Consider the following 22,555-nt stretch of genomic DNA (forward strand, 5'->3'; position numbering starts at 1 on the left):
GCCTACATGCAGATGAGCTGTTAGCCGTAATGATACTTGAATACTTTAACTTGTTTCTAAAGATGATGCACCCTTAACAGGTCATGCAAATCCTGAGTGGACAAGGTCAATTTAGACTCGTACTTGCTTAGTTAACGGCATACCTCAATGTTGATTGGCATATGCACAGTCTTCGTCAAAAGTCTGTCACAGCACTTCTTGAACTGTTTCCAAGCCACATAGAGGAGCCTTTGTGGAAATTGTGTTCCAAAGTGCAGTAGACTGAGAGGGACTGTCTTGTTCAACCCTTTGAAGCACTTCATATTTTTAGGAAGCTGCAAGAGCCCTATGCCACTGGGCCCAGAGAAAGTTTCATTGCTTGTACACAACCTTCGTAAAAAGCATTACGCTCTTGTCCTAGACATGGTACAATACGAGGAATACGAATACGAGTATGCAGCCGTGATGCAACTGGCTCATTCTTTCACATAGTGTAATGGTATTCCACACTTCACATCAGCATAAAGCGCCAATACAGAATCAGTTATGACAGGCCTAGTCAATTACTGTATTACTTACAGCAAACATGAAACACTCCGCTTTTGTAATGCCCATGGTGTAAGAAATATAGGTGTTGACACTCGCTGTCTGCCGCGGCGGAGAGCGCGGACAGATCGTGTTCGCTGTAGCCACGCCCCATCGGCCCCTGAGCCGCAGCCCCCCCCCCCACGCAGCGGCTCAGGGGCCGATTGGGCGTGGCTACAGCAAACGCGATCTGGTCGCGCTGTTGGGCAGAGTGTCGACACCTGAAGTATATTTCTTACAGCGGTGGTAATGCCTCACAAAAATCAATTTCACCATATGTGTCTCTTGATAGTGCCACTTCCACGTGCTTAGCTTAAAATAACCAGTTTAAACTAACCAGTTGTTAAAGAACACCAATATTGAAATATTAGTTGCCAAGTATTTAGTGTTGTAACTACCAGCCTGGTTTTTTGCTTTTTTCCCTGCAAGCAGCCACAAAGTGCCCCAGAGAACATATGTGCATCAAATCTGCAAATGACCTCACCGTGGTGTAATGAGACACAAAATAATGGGACGTGCAATAGGCTTCCGCAAAAGTGATTTGAAATAAAGTGAAGTCTTCACCTTATCTTCACTTTATTTCGCGTCTCGTTACACTGGAGCAGGACAGGAAAGAGTGTGTCGACGCTATTTCCTGCCCTGGTCTTACTTCACTTTATTTCACGCCCCATTACGCCGTAATAAGTAGTGTTACATTAAATGACGTCACCTCTGTATACAAGGCTACATATGACTGTCTGTCCAGCCAAGGTTCTTTTGAACTTCTTTGCCGAATTCATTCGGGTTTGGCATATCTGGGATCTGGCTATGTATGTAACCTCCTAAGAGGGAAATTTCGTTACTTTGGAATGTCTTTGGGAAGCCATGTCAAACGAAGTTAATGCAAAAGATGACAACATTGACATAGATACACATAAATTTACAAAGAAAGCAAATGAGAAACTCGATATGAATAAAAGAAATAGAAGGTCCAGAAAAAATTTTTAAGTCCATCAATGGAACAAAGAAAGTAATGCCAAAATGTCATGCAATTATGCAACATTTGCATCCTTTTTAATGCACCACCTTTAGTACATATAAATACACATACCACGTATATCGACCTTGTCTTCTTTCATGCAGACTATGGTTAACACGGCTTTTTTTGGTTTATAGGCTTTCTCACTTTGCAACACTATATAACTATTTATACTCGTGTGTTGAGTGACGATACTCGCACAAGGAAACATGGGAAAAAGAAAGCAAAAAAGCAGGAAAAGTAACAATGTAAGCAGTACGGCTACCTTCAAAAATCAGTGACTGCGATTCCCATGATTTCATAACACCAGTGGCTTTATTTGCCTTTTGTGCCCAGAGCTACAAGTATTGTTCCTGGCCCGACTTGCAACATGTGGCGGTCACAAGTGACACCCCCCCCAGGCATGGTTTACTTAATTTCATCTCCAAGCTGGGCCAGCTGCTCCAGAAACTGAGCAGCATTGGTGAGCTGTGTGCATCCATAAACAACCTTCTTGGATTTACCTTTAGTGTAGTCCAAAAGGTTCTGGTATTCAATATAATTGCCACCCCCCAAAACAAACACAACTGCTTCTTGGAATGGTGCTTGGGCACGTGGTTCAACACGTCCAAGAAGTTTAGGGTCCAAGTACCGGAAGTCATCCGTTTCGGGCAATGATTTCAACTCCATTAGAGCATCCACCAGTCGTGTTATGGGAAGTTTGTGCTTCTTGACAACCAGATTCTTGACACCTTCCATTACAAATTGCGAGCCCTGGCTCATCAACTTGGAGAACATGCCCACGGTGCGAGGGCCACCACCATAGGAGCCCACTGGTTGCGGAGCTGTGACACGGGTATAGTCCTTCCAGCGGCGCAAATACCGCAGAGGATTCAGGTCACAACCTGCTCGTTGCAAGGCATCCTCGTACTCAAGGGCTCCATCTAGTCCAAGCACATACGCTATTAAGATTAACCTCAGCTTGTCTTGTGCTGTGCCTGCCTCTGGGTCATTTATCAGGTCTAGGAGGGAACGATCCAAAGCCTGCCTACCAAGTAATTTTTCTTCAGTCTCAAAGTACAAATCAAGTTTTCGAGCCTTGATGTGTTCAAGAATTGCAGTAGCTATGCTGGTGTGCATATCAATGAGCCGCTTGCGCTCAAGTAACTCTGGCAGTGAGCTGACGGCTGATGTCAACTTTGCTGTGTTGTCGGAGAGCATGGTGATAGCTTCATCTGTTCGGTCACCTTCCAAACCCATGGCTGCCTTCAGCTTCTTCACCTCATCTTCCTGTGCACGGTAAGCTTCTAGTTCTTCTTGCACCGCTTCAGCCACAGTGGGAAAGGGGCTTCCTTTGTGCTGCTGCCAGAATTTGTCTGCCTGAGTCAAATCAAACGTCTTGGTCTTTTTTCTCGGCTTGGCACCCACATGCTCAGATGATGGGGATGACGTGACAGGTTCTTCCAAGGTAACACGGTTCAGGCTCAGGCCTAGCACGTCATGTGCCAGGGCCTGGTAAGTCCAAGTGTGGTGCAATGGTGTTGCCATGTCCATGTTTCGATCAAGTACAACCAACAGAGGCCTTTGAAAACTAAACTGGCCACTGCCATGAGCGGAATCCAGAAACAGGCTATTCCGAGAGTCGCGAAGGTTCTCGCGCATCCTCTTGTCGAGCTTCTCTGCGACCATTTCAGCAGCATTTCCTTTGGGGCATCGAATTATGGGCACGGTACCTAGCGTTGCGAAGACGGAAAATAGACAGTCGACAATGCTGTCCATAATTGCCTCGATCTCTGTGTCCTTCACGTCGCCGCGGTTAATGGCGTAATACGAAACAGTATGCCGATCGTTGTGCTTCAGTAAGAACAGGTCATTTTCCAGAGTGATAAAGTTGAGGTACTGATCAAACACTTTCGACACGTTGGCAACAGAGTTTGCTTGCAGAGCTGCCGAAGCCAGATCTTCAAGGTGCTGGCGCGACACGGGTGACACGAAGTTCAGGTAATACTGGTCGTACAACTCATTTCGGAAGTCCTGCGATATCCGCGTAATGTTTTCGTCAGTAGGCGCAACGAAATAAATTGCAGGCACCTCCGGTATGGGATCTCTGTCGGAATGCAGAAGCATGTGCAAAGTGATGCCCATGTCACGAAGCTCTTTCACCGACAGAAGAGGCGATATAATGTCTTGTCCACAGCGATCGTACACCAGAAGTTTCCACACAGGCTCCGAAAAGGAGCCTTTTGGTTGAGGAACGTTGAAGTTGAGCATCTGCTTCAGCGCAGCGATCTGCTTATCACGTATGTTGAGAGACATGACTGACACTGCAGTGTTTCTCCTACGCGACGGTGTTCTTTATGGCGTGTACGCCAAGCTCACATTCTATAATAACTGACCGGTTCGAGAAAAAATTACCAGTTCTTTCAAACACGGCAAACAGCGGGAGGAAGCTCTCCCGAAACTCTTGTGACGTTGACGTGAACAGCAAGCAATGCGGGTCGCCACTTTCGCTACCTGTGAATGATGTCGGTGGCGCTTCGGCCAGCTCCGACTTTTTGAGCGTTGCCCTATCAGTGCAACGCGGACACGCCTCTTTTGCTCAGTTATGGCCATGGCTTTGTCCGAGCTATGCTCCAGTCATCACATGAATTGCGTGTGAATTTTTCCAGCGCCTATTCAAACTTACGAAAACAATTCTATTACTTAAGGTGGCGGTCCCACTCCGGCGGCACGCGCCCCCCGTTTTCAGTACTTTTGGAGCAACCGTGGCGGCTCTTCTGGTAAAGATATAAAGTGGTGGTATATACCATGAAAAAGCTCAATCCTTGTAGATTCCAACTATATATAATCTAAAGAAATTGATTATTGTGATTTAGAAATAAACGTTCAAGAACAAGCATGAGATACATGAGTTTCGCGAACTGTGTCTCAGTTGTGACCATATTTATAGAAAAAACTACCGCACTTACTGCATTGCGGCTTGCTCTGTAGCTTTAGGACATATTTATGTAGTTCCTAGACGTAGCAAAATAATTTTGAACTTTTACTTTTTGGATAATTTGCTTTTGAAAATTGCCAAATATCGCAATCTTCTGTTGTAAACAGCCCGGCAACTACATGCTCAAGGAAGCTAAATTTTGGATAAAGTAGAGTTCAAGGAATTTGCATTTAGGACGCAAAATGTCATACATGTAACTTTATCAGTTTTTCTAATAATGCGGCCGAAATTAAGCAACATTTAGAATTCCGGTTTTATTTTTGCCCATTTTTTGCGGGAAGGTACTAAAGCTACGAAGCTGAGGTTTAAAACTAATAAAGGTACACGAATGAAATTTTGTGTCCTAAATGAAACTTCCTTGAATGGGTGTTCCAAAAGTATGGGTGTTCTGTGGTGTGGCTTACTTGTAGTCCATATGTGCGTCATTAGGAGGAAGCATCTAGTCTCGACTAAAGCCCCTGGATATGCTTGCGTTTTTTTTTCCTTTTTTTTTTTAACTTTAACCGATCGGCAGCATCTAACACGTCCTTCGGGGCCCATCTGCGCGTCTGCTGCGCCTCCGGATCGGGTGCTCCCAGAGAGAGAGAGAGAGAGAGAGAGAGAGAGAAACGAGAAGGGAAAGGTAGGGAGGTTAACCAAGGACGTGCCCGGTTGGCTACCCTACGCTTGGGGCGAGGGAAGAATAGATAAGGAGCGAGAATATTAAAAAATCATAAAGAGTCAGTCATTCACACAGTCAGTCGCAGAGGAAGGTCCACTGTCACAAGCGTTCATATAGTCCAGTCTCCTTCAAGAAGTGAAGAAGAGCTTTTGTGGCCTTTCGCATGCAAGAATGCGTAGGCCATGGTCCCAGAATCTTTTCCTCTGACAGCACTCTGCTATCTAACATGCCGAGTTGAGTTTCGATGGGGGCGAAATGCGAAAACACCTGTGTACTTAGATTTAGGTGCACGTTAAAGAACCCCAGGTGGTCCAAATTTCCGGAGTCCCCCACTACGGCGTGCCTCATAATCAGAACTGGTTTTGGCACGTAAAACCCCAAAATTTAATTTTTTTTTTTTGCCGAGTTGAGCTTGAAGAATCCTTCGTTGAGCGTCAAAAGCTGGGCAATGACACTACAGAAGGTGCTCTAGCGTCTCATCGCACCCGCACGAATTGCATGCCGCACTGTTAGCCATTCCTATTAGAAATGAATAGGAATTTTTAAATGCAACGGCCAACCACATGCGACACAGTAAAGTTGCTTTGCTACGGGAGAGTCCATGGGTGGCAGGCGAAGTCGCAATTTAGGGTCGAGAGAATGCAAGCGTGAGTTGCTGAAAACTGGTGAATTCCATCTTTGAAGTGTGATGTGGCGAGCAACTGATTGAAGTTGCCGTGCAGCGTCCGTTCTTGAGAGCTCGCATGTTTTTGATGAGCCGAGCGAGCAGCTTCACCGGCGCTGTCGTTGCCAACAATTCCGCAGTGGCTCGGCAACCACTGAAATACAATGTCGTGTCCTTTCTCAATTGCGTAGTGATGAGCTTGCCTTATTTCTTACACTAGCTGTTCGTGTAACCCGTGACGTAGGGCAAACTGCAGAGGCATATCCCAGAAGTACAGCAAATGCCTGGCAACATCTCAGGCCTGCTCAGCGTGCGGCGAGGCTGAAGCAATTGAACATCTTCATTGTTTCTGCCTAGCTTACTCCAAAAAGAGGACTTCTCTGTACGCGCCGCTTCGATGCCTGGGACTCGTTGCGTTCTCGGCATCGCAGCTCCTGTTCCCTGGCCAGCACCACGGCTCAGCCTTCAGACACCTGTCCTCTATCATTCCTGGAGGACACGGGGCTGTCGTGTAACTTGTGAATGCGCCTTCGGGCTATCGCTGACATCAAAGGGCTCTGTGACAGCCTCGACCTTCTCTCTCTTAATATCCCCCCTCGCACGACTCGGCGCCCAAGTCGTGTTTCCTAAAGGGTTGCAGAAAATAGCGCCTCTTCCTCTTCACAATCACTCTCTCTCTTGGGAGAAAGGCCCTACATGGTTGCCACTTAAATGCTTACCGGACATTTCCAGGCATTGTTTGGCATGTGGTAGATCATTTGGTAACGGCTTCGTAACCGCATAGTTCGTCACGATCGGCCCTAACCCTGCATCTCTCCGCATGCTCGGAAACTAGAAATTGTTATTTGCCTGTCACTTGGTGAGGGCCCATTTCCCATGAACCTTTCCTTTATATATTTTACTCGACTTCAAAAGTGTCACGCGACCCTACATCCTAATCTTTTTCATTCCTCCATAGTTAATGGCAATATGTGCCAACATATCTGTTCAGGTAAAACACAATTTTTGTGTGAATACAGTGTTAAAAAATGGACGGTTTGTTCGAAATTTCATTATTTTTAAATTTTTTTTCTCGACCTTCACTTTTTCTTTTGCGGTGATGCATCAATGCTTAACATGGACGTGATGAGGCCCTTTCCTTAAATTTACTCTTTTTTACGACTAGGCTACAAAATTGTCCCACACTTCCTCTAGTCATTTTTTTCCATGCCAATGTCTGTATCCATGGAAGTAAACACTACAAAGAAATGTATCAATTCACAATTTGTACTAATGTAGCACTGTAACCAACCTGTACGTGTCGCAGCCACAATTTTGTTTTATCATTGGAAAACTCCTACATTCAAGGAACAGAACATCCTCAGTTGCCCCAACTGCTCTTTTTTAAGGTATTTTTATACTGCTCAAACTGTAATATAGCAGTTGTGTGTATGGAAGAGAGTTTGACGTATCATTTGCTTCACATTTATTTGCATCAGTTACTGTGGAGCTGTGAAGAGAGCCATGTCAGAAGATGCCTCTATTTGAAGAATCCAAGTAACCAGAATGATTGAATAAGTCCACATATTTTGCCCAAATAAAAGCTTTTTTTCAGAAAACATTTATCGACTCTACCAGCTGAGGCAGTGGAATTTAGTCAATATTTTTTGCAGGCCTTGATTCTCGTCTTTCCTTCTTACAATGCTATAAAATAATCTCAACAGCAGCAACAATGGCACATGTGCTTACTGGGGAATTGGCAAATAATCTGGTGGCATGATATATGCATTGTAATCCTGGTGTTTGAATGCAGTCCAGGGATGTATTCTCGGACGATCACTTTTGGTGGTACTATCCAATCTATTTCGCTGCTCAATCAGCCAATCAGCTCACCCGGTTTTGCTAAACCAACCAATAAGCATGCACTTAAAGTGATATCACCGAAAGTTACCGTCTGAGAGCTCACCCAGTTTTGCTCAACCAACGAATAAGCGCGCACTGAAAGTGGTATTGCCAAAAGTCACCTTCCAAAGATAGGTCCCCAGTTTCTGCTTGCATTCTTGAAAGGTTCCATTTACATAAGTACGTTTTGGCAGTACAGCTACAGCTGTGACTGTACAAAACTGTCTGTGCAACTCAAGTACACTCACTCACAGAAGTTTTCTGGGTCTAACAGCCACGAAAAACAATTCCCTTATAGCCAATGCATTTACCCTGCTAGAGACTGTGGTTAGCACCAACCACTGATGAATTGGGCTGATGAAGTTTACATTCCAAAGCAACATATGGGCTATAAGAGACAACCATAGTGTGGGGCTATTTGGATTTGTATCTTATCACCTGGGGTTCTTTAAAATGCACCCAAGGCACAGTATACAAGCATTCTTGCATGCCATCCCCATTGTAATGCAGCTAACAATCAAACTGGCGACCTTGTGCCGAGCAGCAGAACACCATAGCCACTGCTGCGGATGCTAAATGAAGTTCCATGCTATGTAGTGAAGTCCTGACAAAAATAACTTCATTGCTCGCACACTTCAAGAACTTGTGCAGTTAGGTGCAGATCATTTACATTACACTACCTCCTCTTTGCAAAATTAATGTTTTTACCAGGAGACAATTGACCAAGAATATTCGACAAAGAAAAAAATGGATCAGTGAATGGTTGCAACTGGTAAAATACAGTAATTTTATTTTACATGGCTACCACATACAGTAGTCTCAGTAACAAAAGTGGCACAAACAACATAAAAACAAAACACTTCCCCGCCATCTCCACCCAGTGCCACATATAAGCATTAATTCCAATAAAATATGCAGCTTCCCACGAAACTGCAGTGGCAGTTAACATGGATTTTTACAGTTTCACTGGAATGCTATATACTACTTGGCACCCAAAGACGTACGAAAAAAAAAAAAAAAAAAGGTGCAGAAAAGACATTTCATGGCAGAGAAAGGTCTTGTCGACAACCTTAACAATGTGCACCTGAGTGCAGTCATCTGTATATCATGGGAGCACTATGTGGCAGTGTAAAGTGAACGCCGACACCTAGCGCACTAGTTGCTGCAACTGGCTGCAGCCACCAGTGGCACAGCCTTGGCTTTGGCCAGCTCAGTAGCCAGCTTGGAACGAAGGCGCTCCTTCTCTGCTGGATGGGTCCCAGGGAACATGCGCTCCAGGACATATGTAAATCCTTTGGATGCCTTGGCAGCATTCTGTTTGAAACGTTCCACACCAAAGGCTTGGATGGCGCAGGAGAAACCTAGAATAGAAGATGAAACCCAGGCTCTCCGCTCTACCACGGTATGTTTAGGGTTGTCAGCAGCAGGCTTGTAGATGCATTTTTCCTCTACCGACTGCAAAAGAACATGGCATAGAGGTCAGTGCAGGACAAAGGTTTTGTGTTAAGCTAGAAATGCAAGAGTTAAAAACTGCGCAGAAATAGCTTGCTAGCCCTGTATTGCATCTTGCTGTGCTATGGCAAAGTATTTGGAAACATTTCTGGTGTGGTTGGAATTTTCATTACAGCGACATCCAGCAGAGACAGAGTCAACTTTACTAACACATTTCCGTGAAATAATGCACTCCCTATGAACATAAAAAAAAGTGAGATATGCATTCGAATGGGAGTCAAGAGCAATATGCATGACTTTCAATTGTCTTGTAATCACATGAAATTTTGCAGACCTATGAAATGAGAGACCAAACAGTAAGTATAAAAAATATAAACCTCATCTTGCATAAATAGCAGTGGACATAAGCAGAAGGGTAAACTGTCATGGAAACCGATGTTCCATAGTGTTTTTTTTTTTATTTACTCATACTGTTGGCCTGTCGGCCGTTACAGGGTGGGTCAAAAGCAGCACTTCAACAATTAGTACAATACATGAAAATTCCAACATTACATAAGCAAAAAAAATAAATAAATAAATAAAACAGGTCAATAGCAGCATTTCGGCAATTAGTACAGTACATGAATAAGCGAACAAAAAAGATAAAAAAAAACATAAGCGCACATAAGCAAAATATTCTGCACATGCTCCGATCAATAATACAAGACTATAAAGGCAGTGTTGACAAACGAGCTCATGTACAAAAAAAAAAAAAAAAAAAAAAAAAAAAAGCGGTGAGCACATATACATGCGTGCATCTTTCAATCTAGCTTTAAGTTTTGGCATTGCATCTAGAAGTGCAGAAAAATCTTTGATGAAGTTGAGGAATTTCATGATGCATGTTTGAAGTTTAATGGCAGAAGTTATTTGCCAAAACAGCATGCCAGTTTAAGTCATACATATGAACACTTCTTTATGCTACAAGTCTACACTGGCTATCAAAATCGCTTGTTACTTGCCAAAAAATGAACACAAGTTGACATCTCGGTATTTCTACAAGCACTTTGTTGGCTACATACTCTCAGTGTCCCTACAAATACCTTGTTTTTAATGGAAAGCTATTTTGTCCTTAAAGGGACCCTGAAACGATTTTGTACAAACGTACCGAGTCGTTAGGGTAGGTCCTTTTGATCATTAATTGACGCATCTAAGTGCTCCGCATAAAGCGTGTAATTTATTATAAGGTTTTAAAAACGCACATCGCTACCAATTGCAGCACGCCACTCGGCAGAGTTTCCAGCCGCCCCTGACCAGGTGACGTGATTTGACCATATGACATCACTAGGCCGAGCTATCCGATTGGCTGCCCAGGGCACGTCATCGATAATTTTCCCAACATCATGGTGGACAAATGTTGTTCATAATATTTGGAATGTTAGTTAATTTGTCTCTATAAAAAAGAAAGTAATCGAAAGAAAAGTCATAAGGACCATTTATCACTAAACTCAAGCACTTCCGTGGCAAAGCAAGTGTCGTCTGCTTGTGTTACAAGGTGCGAAGCCCGTCGAGTGTGGCGCTTGGCCAGAAAGATGGGCTCGTGCAATTATCCCGCTAGGGCATAGCAGGGCGGTGCGGTTCGCAGCGGTGTATTGAGAGAGGTTCGAGAATGAAAAATGCAAAAAGGTAACATTGAGTACGGCAATGGAATGTATGTAGAAACAAGAGGCGTGATTTGTGTCGTGCCAGAAAGTGTAAAAATATGCGGTGTTCAATAAGTCAATAAACAGAGGTGCTCGCAATGCGTTCAGATGCATGATATAAAGCTCCTTAAAATGGAAAGGTATTTTTTTAGGCTCTTTAAACTGAGAAGTTTATGCCGATAGTGTGGTTACGACTTGCTCACTATTTTAGGGGTACACCGTGTCATGGAAGTGCTTGATAAAATATTGAAGTGAAGTAAATGCTTGTACTGGGAAAAACTACCCCGCAAGCAAGCAGGGCCGGGCGCGAGTGCGTTTGCATGCAGATGCGCTCAGCGTTGACGCTACTGAAGGCAGCGCCACTACACTGGAAATGTCGACATTCGGGTAAGCTCGGCGGCACTGAGAAATCGCACGGTTTCAAACGTGACGCACTATGTTTTTAAAAGGTCGAGAAAGCGCCACCTTGAGTGTCCACTCGTTTCTTTTTCTTTTATTTTTTTTCTTGTTTACTTGGACGGGGAATGGCATCTTCCTTAGTTTTGTTGACCGCGTCTGAATCTGTTTGCACGGCGGCTCTGCGCGTTTCGGGATGCCGACCTGCTATGCTAGTGGTACCATGGGTGCCGGAGACGCAGGTCCTGCGCTAGCAAATGCGCACCAGTCGAGCCCAACAGTCGAGCCCGGACGCGCCCAGTCGTGCTCGCGGCTCTCGCATTCGTAGTTTCCTTGTGGACACCCTAGAGGCGCTGTTGCAGCCGCCAGGAGAGGAGGCAAAGGGGCGCAGTTGGCGCTACTTTAGTTTTTTTCCAGGGGCTTTAGAACGGACTGCATGGTGCAGCCACCTGGTGGCACAAAGCTCAACCAAACACAGAGCTAATATAGCAGTAACCAAACCAAGTATTATTTTGCTGCTGGTGTAAATTTTCGGCAGGAGCGTAATCTTGAACACACCTTTTTAAATGTTTAAAGTGTTTTACACTTGGTTACAGCAATATTAGCTCTGTGTTTGGCTGGTTGAGTTCTGCGCCACCAGGTGTCTGGACCGTGCAGGCCGGTCACGTACATCTATGCTAAAGCTCCTTCATCACAGCGGTAGTAGTAAGGAGGGGCTTTAGTTTACGCCTCTGCTTGGATAGCTCTCACTGGGGATTGACGGCCAGGCGGCTAGCAGAGAGGTTGGAGAGGCTTTGCGCGCTGACTCCAAGACAACCAGAAGTAGACAACGCGCTGTCACATCATGACGCAGAGCCAGTGAAGGTGGAGCTTAGCTCCGATTACTCGGCAAACAAGTTGAGAAGAAAAAGCATAGCTAGGGAGTAGGGTAACTTGTAATCATCCGTAGCTCACTTAATATGAGACGCTTCACTTAAATTGTGGCACGAATATTGTATTGTAGCTGTACCCTACGCATCCCCAAAATTTGACAGAACCATTTCAGGGACCCTTTAAAGCACTCAACATTACAGTTCTACATGCTCACAAAAGTAACATTACTAGTGCCATGAACTGATAAACAATAAGATGGCAACAGAAGGCACTATCTACATTGGGTAACTTAACAAGGACCAAATATTCAGCACTTAGACAAATCTGAAAAATGCTTTTTTTTTTTTTTTTTTACAATGTATGCAAGGAGCACTATTCTGCAGAGAAGAACCTACATTACGAGCTCCTTCGCCCAATTGCTTTTGTACCAGTAATACATGCTCAGCCGAAGTCCCATAAAAGTAAAATGCAGTGGCAACTGTCAACTTCAGGAAATTACTTCATTTACGCTTGCCGTGATGCCTGAAAAAGGCCCTAGTGGTGGACAAGACAGGGGAGCATACATGAAATAAGCAAAGTTTCATAAGCTAAGAGATAAACATTGCTCATGATGAAAATAGCAAGCTTGTCCTTCATGCATGCACATCAATTCCTGCCATGACTGTAAGCAGTCATTGTAGTAAATGGGTGTACACTATTTGATGTTGACCAGGTTTATGCACTTCACTGGTCTTGCTTCATGAACATGTACATTCAAACCTCAATTATTGAACACAGATATAACGAAATACTAGGTATAACAGGGTAAATATAAAATAACACTGCGCAATGAATATATGCTTGACCAAATATAGGATAAAATCAAAGTATTCTCGTGTCAGATGGAACTTCATTCTAATGAGGTTCAACTGTACTACTTTTAAGCAACCATTCCAATGTGAACAGAAGAGTGAAAAGGGGTTGACAAATGACGTTTTTATGGTACTACTTTCTTTTATTAAATGAAAAGCTTACTGTGCAATGTGCCCAATCCTGCAGCAGTTGCACGTAGAATGCTGTGTAACAATTTATAAAGAATATTTATATTTGTAGCCACATCATACTTACGCATGCAATTGTGCTGATAACACATATGCAGTTTTGCCATTTCCAATTGAACTGTCTTTAAAGCTCCAGTCATCTCCAAGCCAAGCCAAGGTTTGTTAGCAGTGCCTTTGTGCTTAGGCTGACACCTCTTCGAAGGATCCCTTATTTTTTATTTTATTTATTTATTTATTTCATAATTACTGCAACCACCATGCGGTGATTTTAGCAGGGTGGTAAAACATAATGAATACATTGGTATGCACGAAAATGCACAGGTTAATAAAAAAGTCTGTTATTTGAATAAATACAAAGCATACAGGTCGGGCACACGCAATATTGCACTAAAGTAAAACATTGTCACTGCAAACATGGTACAAATAAAATAATGTCACTGTAAACATGATAAGAAAAAAGTTAACGTTAGCACAGAGACGACGTCATTTTTTAGCTGGTTCCAGTCCACTATTGTGCATGGAAAAGAAGAATACTTAAAAGAGTTGCTGCGTGAGGAAAAAGGAGTTATAGTGAAATTATGTCTTTGCCGAGTAGCGTATCCGGAGGAGAAGGCAATGATCTTTGTTATGTCCATCTTATAATGCCCCTTTATTAGTTGATACAAGAACTTCAATCGTGAACAATGATTTCTTTGTGCCAAAGAAGGAAGATTAGCCCTGTTTAAAAGTTCTCGTAAATGTGTTATAAATAAAACGCATGGCCCTTCTTTGAACCTGTTCTAGTTTGGCAATGTTAGTTTTTGTAAAAGGGTCCCATATCATTGCAGCGTAATCTAAAATGGACAGTACAACGGATTTGTAAGCCAGGAGGCAAACAGAAGGGGAGGAAAACTTAAGAGCTCGCCTTAGGAAAAAGAGTTTACGGTTAGCGTTTGTAGTTACATAATCAATATGAGTATTCCAATTAAGATCGTTTGAAATCCACAGCCCTAAATATTTGCACTTACTACCTTCAGAGAGGAAAGTGTTATTAATACTGTATTCAAACTGCAAAGGTTTCTTTTTATGTGTTATTCTCATGAAAACTGTTTTTTCAACGTTGATCACCATCTGCCATTCGTGGCACAAGGAAGCAACCTTCTGAAGTGCACGGTTAAGCAATAATTGATCCAATTTGGTGTTAATTTCGGAGTACAATACACAATCGTCAGCAAAAAGTTTGATATGAACTGGAATATCTCGTACAATATCACTGATGTATATGAGAAACAAAAGTGGCTCTAACACGGAACCCTGGGGTAATCCAGAATCCACCGTTACTGATGCAGATAAACTGCATCCCTGAAACTGCAGATAAACTGCAGATAAACTGTTTCCCCGAAAGGAAACAAACTGTTTTCTGCGGGTTAGGTACGCAGCAATCCATTCAATTAACTGATCATATTTTAAAACATTATGCAATTTATAGAGTAACTTTTTGTGAGAAACATTGTCAAATGCCTTAGAAAAATCCATGAATATAGCGTCAATTTGTGTACCATTGTTAATTTATATTGCAAAATTGTGGATGGTTTCTGTCAGCTGAGTACACGTCGAGAATCCTTTTCTAAAACTTTGTTGATAATTGCTTACAAAATTATGGTTATTAAGAAAATTTAGCATTTCATTATGTATAATGTGTTCGAGTAATTTGCAAGCTGTTGATGTTAGTGAAATTGGGTGATAGTAGTTAATGTTTCTCCTTCCACTTTTATGTAACGGTTTGATTCTGGCTGACACCCAGTCATTCAGTAGTTCACCGTCGCGTAATGATTTATTAAACATGCAAATACTTGGACACCCACTCGGCATATTTTTTTAGAAACGAATTTGGGGTGTTGTCTGGCCCCCTGGAACTTCTTTACATTCAGTTTTAACAGCATATTGAAGATACCTTGTTCTGAGATTATGACGTCTGGTATACGTGGCAAGGAGACATCAAAAGATAGGGCATCATCATCTTTAGTAAAAACAAATTTTAAGTGGTCGTTAAATGAATTGGATATTAATTCAAAATCCCCCCCCCCAGTTACCGGTTCCCCGTTAATTTCAAAGGTATCGCAGTCCAATGATTTAGGCGAAATAGCTCTCCAAAATTTTTCCGGTGATGCTGTAATAAAATTCGGTAGTGATTCCCCGAAGTAACGCTTCTTGTCTATGGCTACTTGATTCTTAATTTATGGCATGAGTTAGCACCATTTTCTATTTTATAAGGTGACTAGGGAACTTGCAAACTCGCACAGACAGAAAATGAAAGACGTTTATGCCTGTCACCAAGCAACGAGGAAGGCCACCGAACGTCACTGTACTGTTGTTCCATTTGCTTCTGCAATGGCAGTGACACTTGTAAGATGTGAACCTTTTCTTACATTGTACATTGTAATACACATTGAAAAGAACATACAAATCCATATAAAATATGCCTTTTTATAAAAAATTACAGTGCACTTAATGACAACTAACTTACGCACGCCTATTTGTAGTCACGTTGGAAGGATCCAAAGTTAGTACAAAATTTCCAGAGTAGAGGCCTACAGCTTTTACACAACTTTCTACGCAGGCTTAAAGTTATAACTTCTCTTTAAATCATGAACACATGCTTCTGAGTCTGAGTATACTAGTACATACAATTATACGATAAACTCATGACACCTCTGTGCCATGAAGCCACATTGCTTTAGGTGTGCATTTTCAACGGGTTGCATGATAAGAGGACATAATTATTTGTTATGCGTTTCGGGGAATTCTGGCACAATAACATTATTATCTAACAAAGTTTTTTTTTGCGTGTCAGTACATGTAGCATTGCTTGGTGATAAAAAGTGGGCACAAGGATTTATGACCACCTTTGTAGTGTCACAAGCAGCATTCTGCAAACCAGCGCTTTCACTTGGTGCTGCAAAGTAGTACCAGATCTTGTTTTTGCCTTGGTTATCTCAGCTCATACCTATGGGCAAGCAATGATCATTGGTGCACCACATCAGTTAAAATGGCATGAGGGCTTTACTGGTTGTAGTGAGTCTTGTTTTCCCTTTCATCCCAGTCTTCTTGGTAAACTAGCACAGACAGCAGAAATCTTTTTTTATGAAGAAATCATGGGCTTACATGCACTTGAGAGCACCTGGCTTCTTAAAATTGAAGTCCTTTTCCTGCAACTGATGCCTCCACAAGAAGAATGATTTTAAGATACAGACGGACAAGAAGGTGCCGAGGACTGTAAACACGATGCAGTGACAAGTGCTGCCTGCACAATCACCAAGCAAGGCTTGACCGTATTGCCCTGTTGCACAGAGTAAAAGTGTCTCTTCATAAATCCTTGCATCTATTGCTCGTAGCTAGATTATGCTGCATGTATTGAAAGCCACACACTCCACTGTTCACATTTGAATCATTGCTGATGGCATGTCATGTTCAGGGGTGACACCAGCAGACCATATGGTATATTGCCGTGGTGTCAATATTTTTGACGGCGGCCAACATAGTAGTCCAAAACGAAACGAGCGCCTTTGAATCTTCTCAGTCATGATTTAAGTTGTTAGTTTAGTTGCACAGACGATTTGTATGCTAGATTAGAAACATAATTAACACTTATTGCAGAATTCTGAAACCACCAGTTGCATCCATTTCCAGGGCAACCTAAGCAAACAATTCCCAAGTGGCTTGACCTGTCAATAAGGCAGAGATGTTCCAAGGGCGGAGAAGGCTTTCACTCAGCAAGACACCTCGAGTTGGTACACCTCACATCTCGAAAATTGAATAGTGACAATGCCCATGAACTGGGCAAAGCAAGCCTGCTCAGACAGAGCCATTGTTGAAAAAGAATGGGTACTTAAAGCTCAACAAATAGGAGTGGCAGTACCCATAGGTGTAACCACAATGACAGCTGGTTACCAACCAACCTTTTCTTATTCAAGCAAATTGAAATTAAGCTACATCTAAAGGTGATGAAGTTGGTCAGGTAGAAAACAGAATTTTCAACTAGAACACACCCTTTTATGCTGCATTTTGACGCTGATGCTCACTGGTACCACTAATCATACCAAGGACGTAACCTGGAAACTAGCGCAATTTTACTGAAGAACCCAAATACACAAAAATATGGCATATTCACATCCCAGGAGATTAATTTCAATGCAGAACTTTGTCCTTCATTTTCCGCACTAATAATCTGATTCCTGCCATGCATGCATGTCAAGGCATGGCATGCAATGCCACAAAATCTCATGCCTTATCACACTGGAGAATGCACAGAACCAGAAGAATAAGGAGATCTGAGTGGCTCAATTTTCGTTAGACATAAGAAAGGAGAAATTGTGATGTTTAATTGAAATGTAGAAATAATAAAGAAAAGGGAAATGAAAGTGGCCGAAAAGACAACTTGCCGTAGATGGGAGCTTAACACAGATTTTCCATATTATGAGTGCGGCACGCGTAATGTGGAAGGTGTGGGTTCAGCTCCCACTTGCAGCACTGCGAACAACTGTTGTTGGATGCTCTAAAATGCCTGACACCACATTTTCAAGAATATGAGTAGCACCAGTTTTGCGTGTGCTTGGGCCTACAAGAATTAAAGAAAGCCCCTGGGCCTTTTCCGACACCATGACATATCCAAAAAACTGATTAGGAAGCCATCAGCAGGTCTTCCAGCATCTTTTTCATATAAATTGATAAAAAGAGACCAGCAACATCTGTACATCGACGTACTTAGTTAAAACTGTCACTTATGTGAAGAATCAGCTAAGCCCTGAAACCCTGAGATGTTCTTGAGCAGAGCTTGCCCAGAATTTAGTGCTTGTTCACTTAACTAGACGAGGCGAAAGTGTAGAGGTTCTGGCGCTTAGCATTTGCCCTGCAGCGAGTCTTGTCTAGAGTGCTGAATCAGTGCACTGCAATCAAATCAATATCTGTGCTTTGTTGACCAGTTTGAGAGACAATGCTGGTGAGCAGCAGAAGCCACAAGGATGCCCAGGCTCGGTACATCTGTTTAGCTCGGTACATCAAACCTATCAGTTGCTGTGGTATTACTCTTTCTTTGCTTGCAGCCCAGAGATCAACTGCTCAAGGCAGAAGTATAGACAACTGAATTAGAATTGGAGCTAGACATTTATGATGAAGCAGACAAACACACTAGACAATCCTGTCAATGATGAAAAAGCCACATGTGCTCCATGACCCGTGTTGAACATGAGTAGAAAAAGAAAATGAAATTGAATTATCATGCACCACCGGATGAGATTCTTCCTCTAGTCATAACTGGACATACTTTCACATCCCTTATATAATAAAGCACAATTTCAGTCAAGGGGCAGACGTGAATGCTACATCACCAACCAAAGTTGCGCAACTTTCTTACAAATGAGCAAGAAAATTGCACGCTATCAGTGAGGTGGTGGTGTTCTCTAGAACAATAGTTCTGAGGTGCTGAAATTCATTCACAATGATTTGTACCTAATCACTGTAAGCTGAATTGATAATAAAATGAAACTTACCATAATATGTTGGAGGCCAATATTGCGTGTATAGGTGACCAATGTCCTCGTGCGGGGGTCCACGACAGATTCTTCAACAATGCGCACGGACTTGGAACTGACAAAGCGTTCCCCCCACTTGGGTAGCCGGTTCATAGGATTGGTCTTGGTGAGTAATCGCTTTGTGAACAGTTTTCCGCCTTCTACATATCGTGACACGATGTCCTCTGTCAATACATGCGTGCTGCAAACAAAACGCCAAACTCTATAAACAAGCGAGCAAGAATGGAGCACTACAAAACAAGCAGGTAAACTGAGCATACATAAAGCAAAATTAAATGAGGCTGCCGAATGTTAGACAAAACGAATATTCTACGCCCATGTACATACACTCCGTAGTAATACTCGCCACGCTGCTTGCGCTGCCACTGCGTCAATAGCACGCCTGGGGCCGTATTCTGAAACGTTCGCCTAGGCGAAATCAGCGTGCGCGCTGATTGGCTGATTGAGCAAAATTGAATGACGTCGTGCTCAACCACCCAATCAGCTCATCCAATTTTGCTAAAACAGCCAATCAGCACACGCCTGAAAGCGAAAAAAGAAATTTCGCCTAGGCGAACGTTTCAGAATACGGCCCCTGCTAAGCATCGTCACGGTCACGACAGACATATGCGTCCTATGCGTTATGTTGACAAGGGAGAATACAACATTAAACACTCCTTTAAGCGTCTCATCACGTGACATAAAAACAAACGTAACAAACAAAATTAGGTGCTATCGCACAAATGTGCATCCTCGTGTGCACTGTTGACCACATTCTTCAATATTCTCCAGGTTCTTACCTGTACGGATTGGGGTACCTCGCCCAGAAACCTTGAGCCACTTGGTCCCACGAGAACTTGAACGTGTCCTTCCTCTCGTAAAACTTCACCATTGTGCTATAACACAGGAAACAGCAAGCATACCAGTTAGCTCGCTCAACGAAGGGCGACCTTTGCACTGTCTTCGCTTTTCCGACTTCACAGAGGTTATGTAACTTCACCAAACAGGTGTTTAATAACACATGAACATCTGAATCACTGGTAATCGTGATTACGCTAAATACATGCATTTTTTTCCTCGCTATAAAAGCAGTTCAGTGGCCTTCGGCAGGCTCACAGATCAGGTTACGTTACAACTGCCCTTGCAGACATGGCGGAGCGCTAGGCGTGCAGCGACCGCACATCTTTTATCAGCATGTCCCCCAGCTAAATGCAAAGTAAACAACAACTTACTCACTACGGGCAGTTTCTGAACACGACAGAAATCCGAAGAGAAATAATCTACGTTGAAGAATCTGGCAATTTTATACGAAAACTCCAATACATCGCATCCCTCGCTGAAGTTCCCTCATGGAACACCGCACTGCCACGGGCACCGGGTAACGCCGGGTAAGCGAAGGAGTGCATAGCGAGCGAAGCGACCCTGGTGGCTCTGCTTGGCGACTGTCAAAACAGAACCAAAATGACATCACTTGAGAGGTGTTCTAAGCTGCACACAATATTAATTTTTACAACGCCATATTAGCACCAATTAGCACCGAAACTATCATGCTTAGATCACAGTGACCTTGTTTTTGAGCTCCATCTTGCTTAATCGCTGAGAGCTGGGACTAAAAATTAAGCCACTCACGCATTTGTATAGAACACGCCCAGGTAAGCGTGCGTAAACAGCGTAAGCGTGCGTAAACAGAGTAAGCGTGACCACGGGCCAGCCCAACTGCGACAACGATGTTTTGCAGTTTTTTTCAATAATGGTTTACCATAATGTCGCAATAAACGTGAAACCGCAATGTGTTGTTGCGTTCGAGTGATCTCCAAAAGAAGGTATCTGTAATTTATATTTTATATTAATTTTTATATGTGTTTGTGCCCGATGTCACCGTTTCAGTTTCGGTATTCTGGTGCTGTCATCTTGTTGGAGGAATGTAATGATGAATTACAAAAATGTGAGTAAAAAGATTTAGACATCATAAGAATGCTTCGCGTAGGTGATTTCTTTGTGCTTGTTAAATGAACTGTTGTCTAAGTCCATCAGTGTAGACATTTGGGCTTGTTGGTGTAACATGTTTGCAGATTTTCTTGTAGCGCAAAAAAACACACGGACGAAGACACACACAGGCGGTTGTCTAAGGTCTTTAAAAATTGTATTGCCACCAACATTGGGTACTATTCTGGATCGTTCTGGGCATTGTCAAATTCCGCCATGTTATAGAATTTGGTAATAGCGTCACTTGACAATTTCCAGAACCTGGTCCAGAACACGGCGTGGTCCAGAATAGTACTCATTGCCGCACGATGTGCCAATCGCTAGTACTAATTAATCTTGAGGAATATAATTTCAATCAGAACTGGTAACTGGAACTTGTGAAAATTAAAATTTACATATTATAGATATGAAATCTGTTGTATCTACATAATACATAATATACGAGTAAAATTTGAACTGGAAAAGAGAAAAGAAATCGAAAATTTTAGGCTGAATTCTTTTTGTCTCGCAGCGAAGCTTTCAAAGGACATCGCAAACATCGTAGCACCAAAAGACATTCAAAGGACATCGTAGCACCAAAGGAAATGACCACCGGAAGAATCAACGTCACGTGAAGTTCTTTGAAGTTCTGTGTAGCTAGCCGAATTCTTCACTTCTCTGCAGCTCAACGCTCCTCAGTGTCTGAATACACGCCCTGGTCATTGTTCGGACGCATACTTCAGGAATAATTCTGACGCATATCCACAGTGAGGGATTGGCCATAAATTTAGGGGGTTTAGGGGAATGGACAAGAAGATGCAAACTAACAAAAAAAGAAAAGAATGGAAATTGCCAATTATAGAAAAAGTGCAGTGTGTAGGAGGAAATAAAAAAAAATATGACATAACAGTAGACAATAAAAAACACCTTGAACAGTGATTATGCCCCGTTGTTGTGTTCGGGTCTCGGGAGGATACTGGTGCATGTGAGTAACTTTCTATTTGCAGATCTGAAGCGCAGTATCGTGACTGTGCATTTGAAGACCGAAATGGAAAGTGCCATGAGTTTTGCACTTGTAATAGACGAGCACCAAAGTTGCAGTTAGACATGTCTGGAGTATGTCCGGTGCTCCCTGAAAAACTTAGTCTAGGAGCGTTTCTTTGAATTCTTTTTATCTCCAGATAATCTGCCACCGGCAATGTTCAAATTCGTATAATATTCATAGTTCGATGTGAGTTTTAAATTGCTGACTTTATTTCGCCTCAGGAATATGCGACATTATATATATATATATATATATATATATATATATATATACCAAAGTAGAATGGGAACCGAGGGGCTCGATTTTATTAGTCATAACCACATAAAGCCACCAGACCGCCCGCGCCCTGCATAAGGCAGGGTGGGGGAGGGGGAATACCCGTCTTGACAGATAGTAGTGTTTGGTGATCTCATTGAACGTGAGCAAGGGTTCCGCGCGGAGCAAGGGGACTGCGGAGGTGGCGCGGTCAGTGAATCCTCGCGCGGCCTCGTGCGTGCCCTCGTTAGGGTTAGAGGGAAAGCCCTCAGTCGACCCCAAGTGAGAGGGAAACCAAGTGAGAGAATGGGGACTTTTGACGCTTTGGAGAATGCGGAGGGCCTGAGGGGAGAACATCCCGGTTTGGTAGTCCTTAATAGCCGCCTTGGAATAGCTATATATTGACTCTCTGTGACCATCGAGCACAGCCAGAGCGATTGCAACCTGTTCGGCTATACCACGGGCTTCGAAGTGCGTACCGTAGCGCCACAAGTGATCCTGGAATTAGGGCCGACGATGGAGACGGCGAATGCCTC

The 22,555-nt window shown here is 43.0% G+C and overlaps 2 protein-coding genes across 4 annotated transcripts; both read right to left on the reverse strand.

Annotated features, from left to right (window-relative positions):
• Window positions 1-1,869: 1,869 nt before the first annotated feature.
• Window positions 1,870-4,091, reverse strand: LOC119460585 (sec1 family domain-containing protein 1). The gene has a single exon (XM_037721588.2). The coding sequence runs from the start codon at window positions 3,875-3,877 to the stop codon at window positions 1,991-1,993; it is 1,887 nt and encodes a 628-aa protein (XP_037577516.1). The 5' UTR covers window positions 3,878-4,091; the 3' UTR covers window positions 1,870-1,990.
• Window positions 4,092-8,538: 4,447 nt separating this feature from the next.
• On the reverse strand, window positions 8,539-20,434 carry LOC119460603 (PRELI domain-containing protein 1, mitochondrial). 3 transcript variants are annotated; one of them, XM_037721631.2, is made up of 5 exons: window positions 20,321-20,434; window positions 19,991-20,196; window positions 19,555-19,650; window positions 18,734-18,956; window positions 8,539-9,220 (listed from the first exon to the last, which is right to left on the reverse strand). In XM_037721631.2, exons 3-5 carry the CDS (start codon window positions 19,644-19,646, stop codon window positions 8,921-8,923), a joined length of 615 nt encoding a protein of 204 aa, XP_037577559.1. In that variant the 5' UTR covers window positions 19,647-19,650; window positions 19,991-20,196; window positions 20,321-20,434; the 3' UTR covers window positions 8,539-8,920. The 3 variants fall into 3 exon arrangements, with proteins under 3 accessions (XP_037577559.1, XP_037577552.1, XP_049522721.1); XM_037721624.2 differs by having other exon boundaries at window positions 19,987-20,196; window positions 20,321-20,426; XM_049666764.1 differs by lacking the exon at window positions 19,991-20,196.
• Window positions 20,435-22,555: the final 2,121 nt, after the last annotated feature.

This window comes from Dermacentor silvarum, chromosome 1 (assembly GCF_013339745.2).
Source record: "Dermacentor silvarum isolate Dsil-2018 chromosome 1, BIME_Dsil_1.4, whole genome shotgun sequence".
Classification (NCBI taxonomy): Eukaryota; Metazoa; Arthropoda; class Arachnida; order Ixodida; family Ixodidae; genus Dermacentor; species Dermacentor silvarum.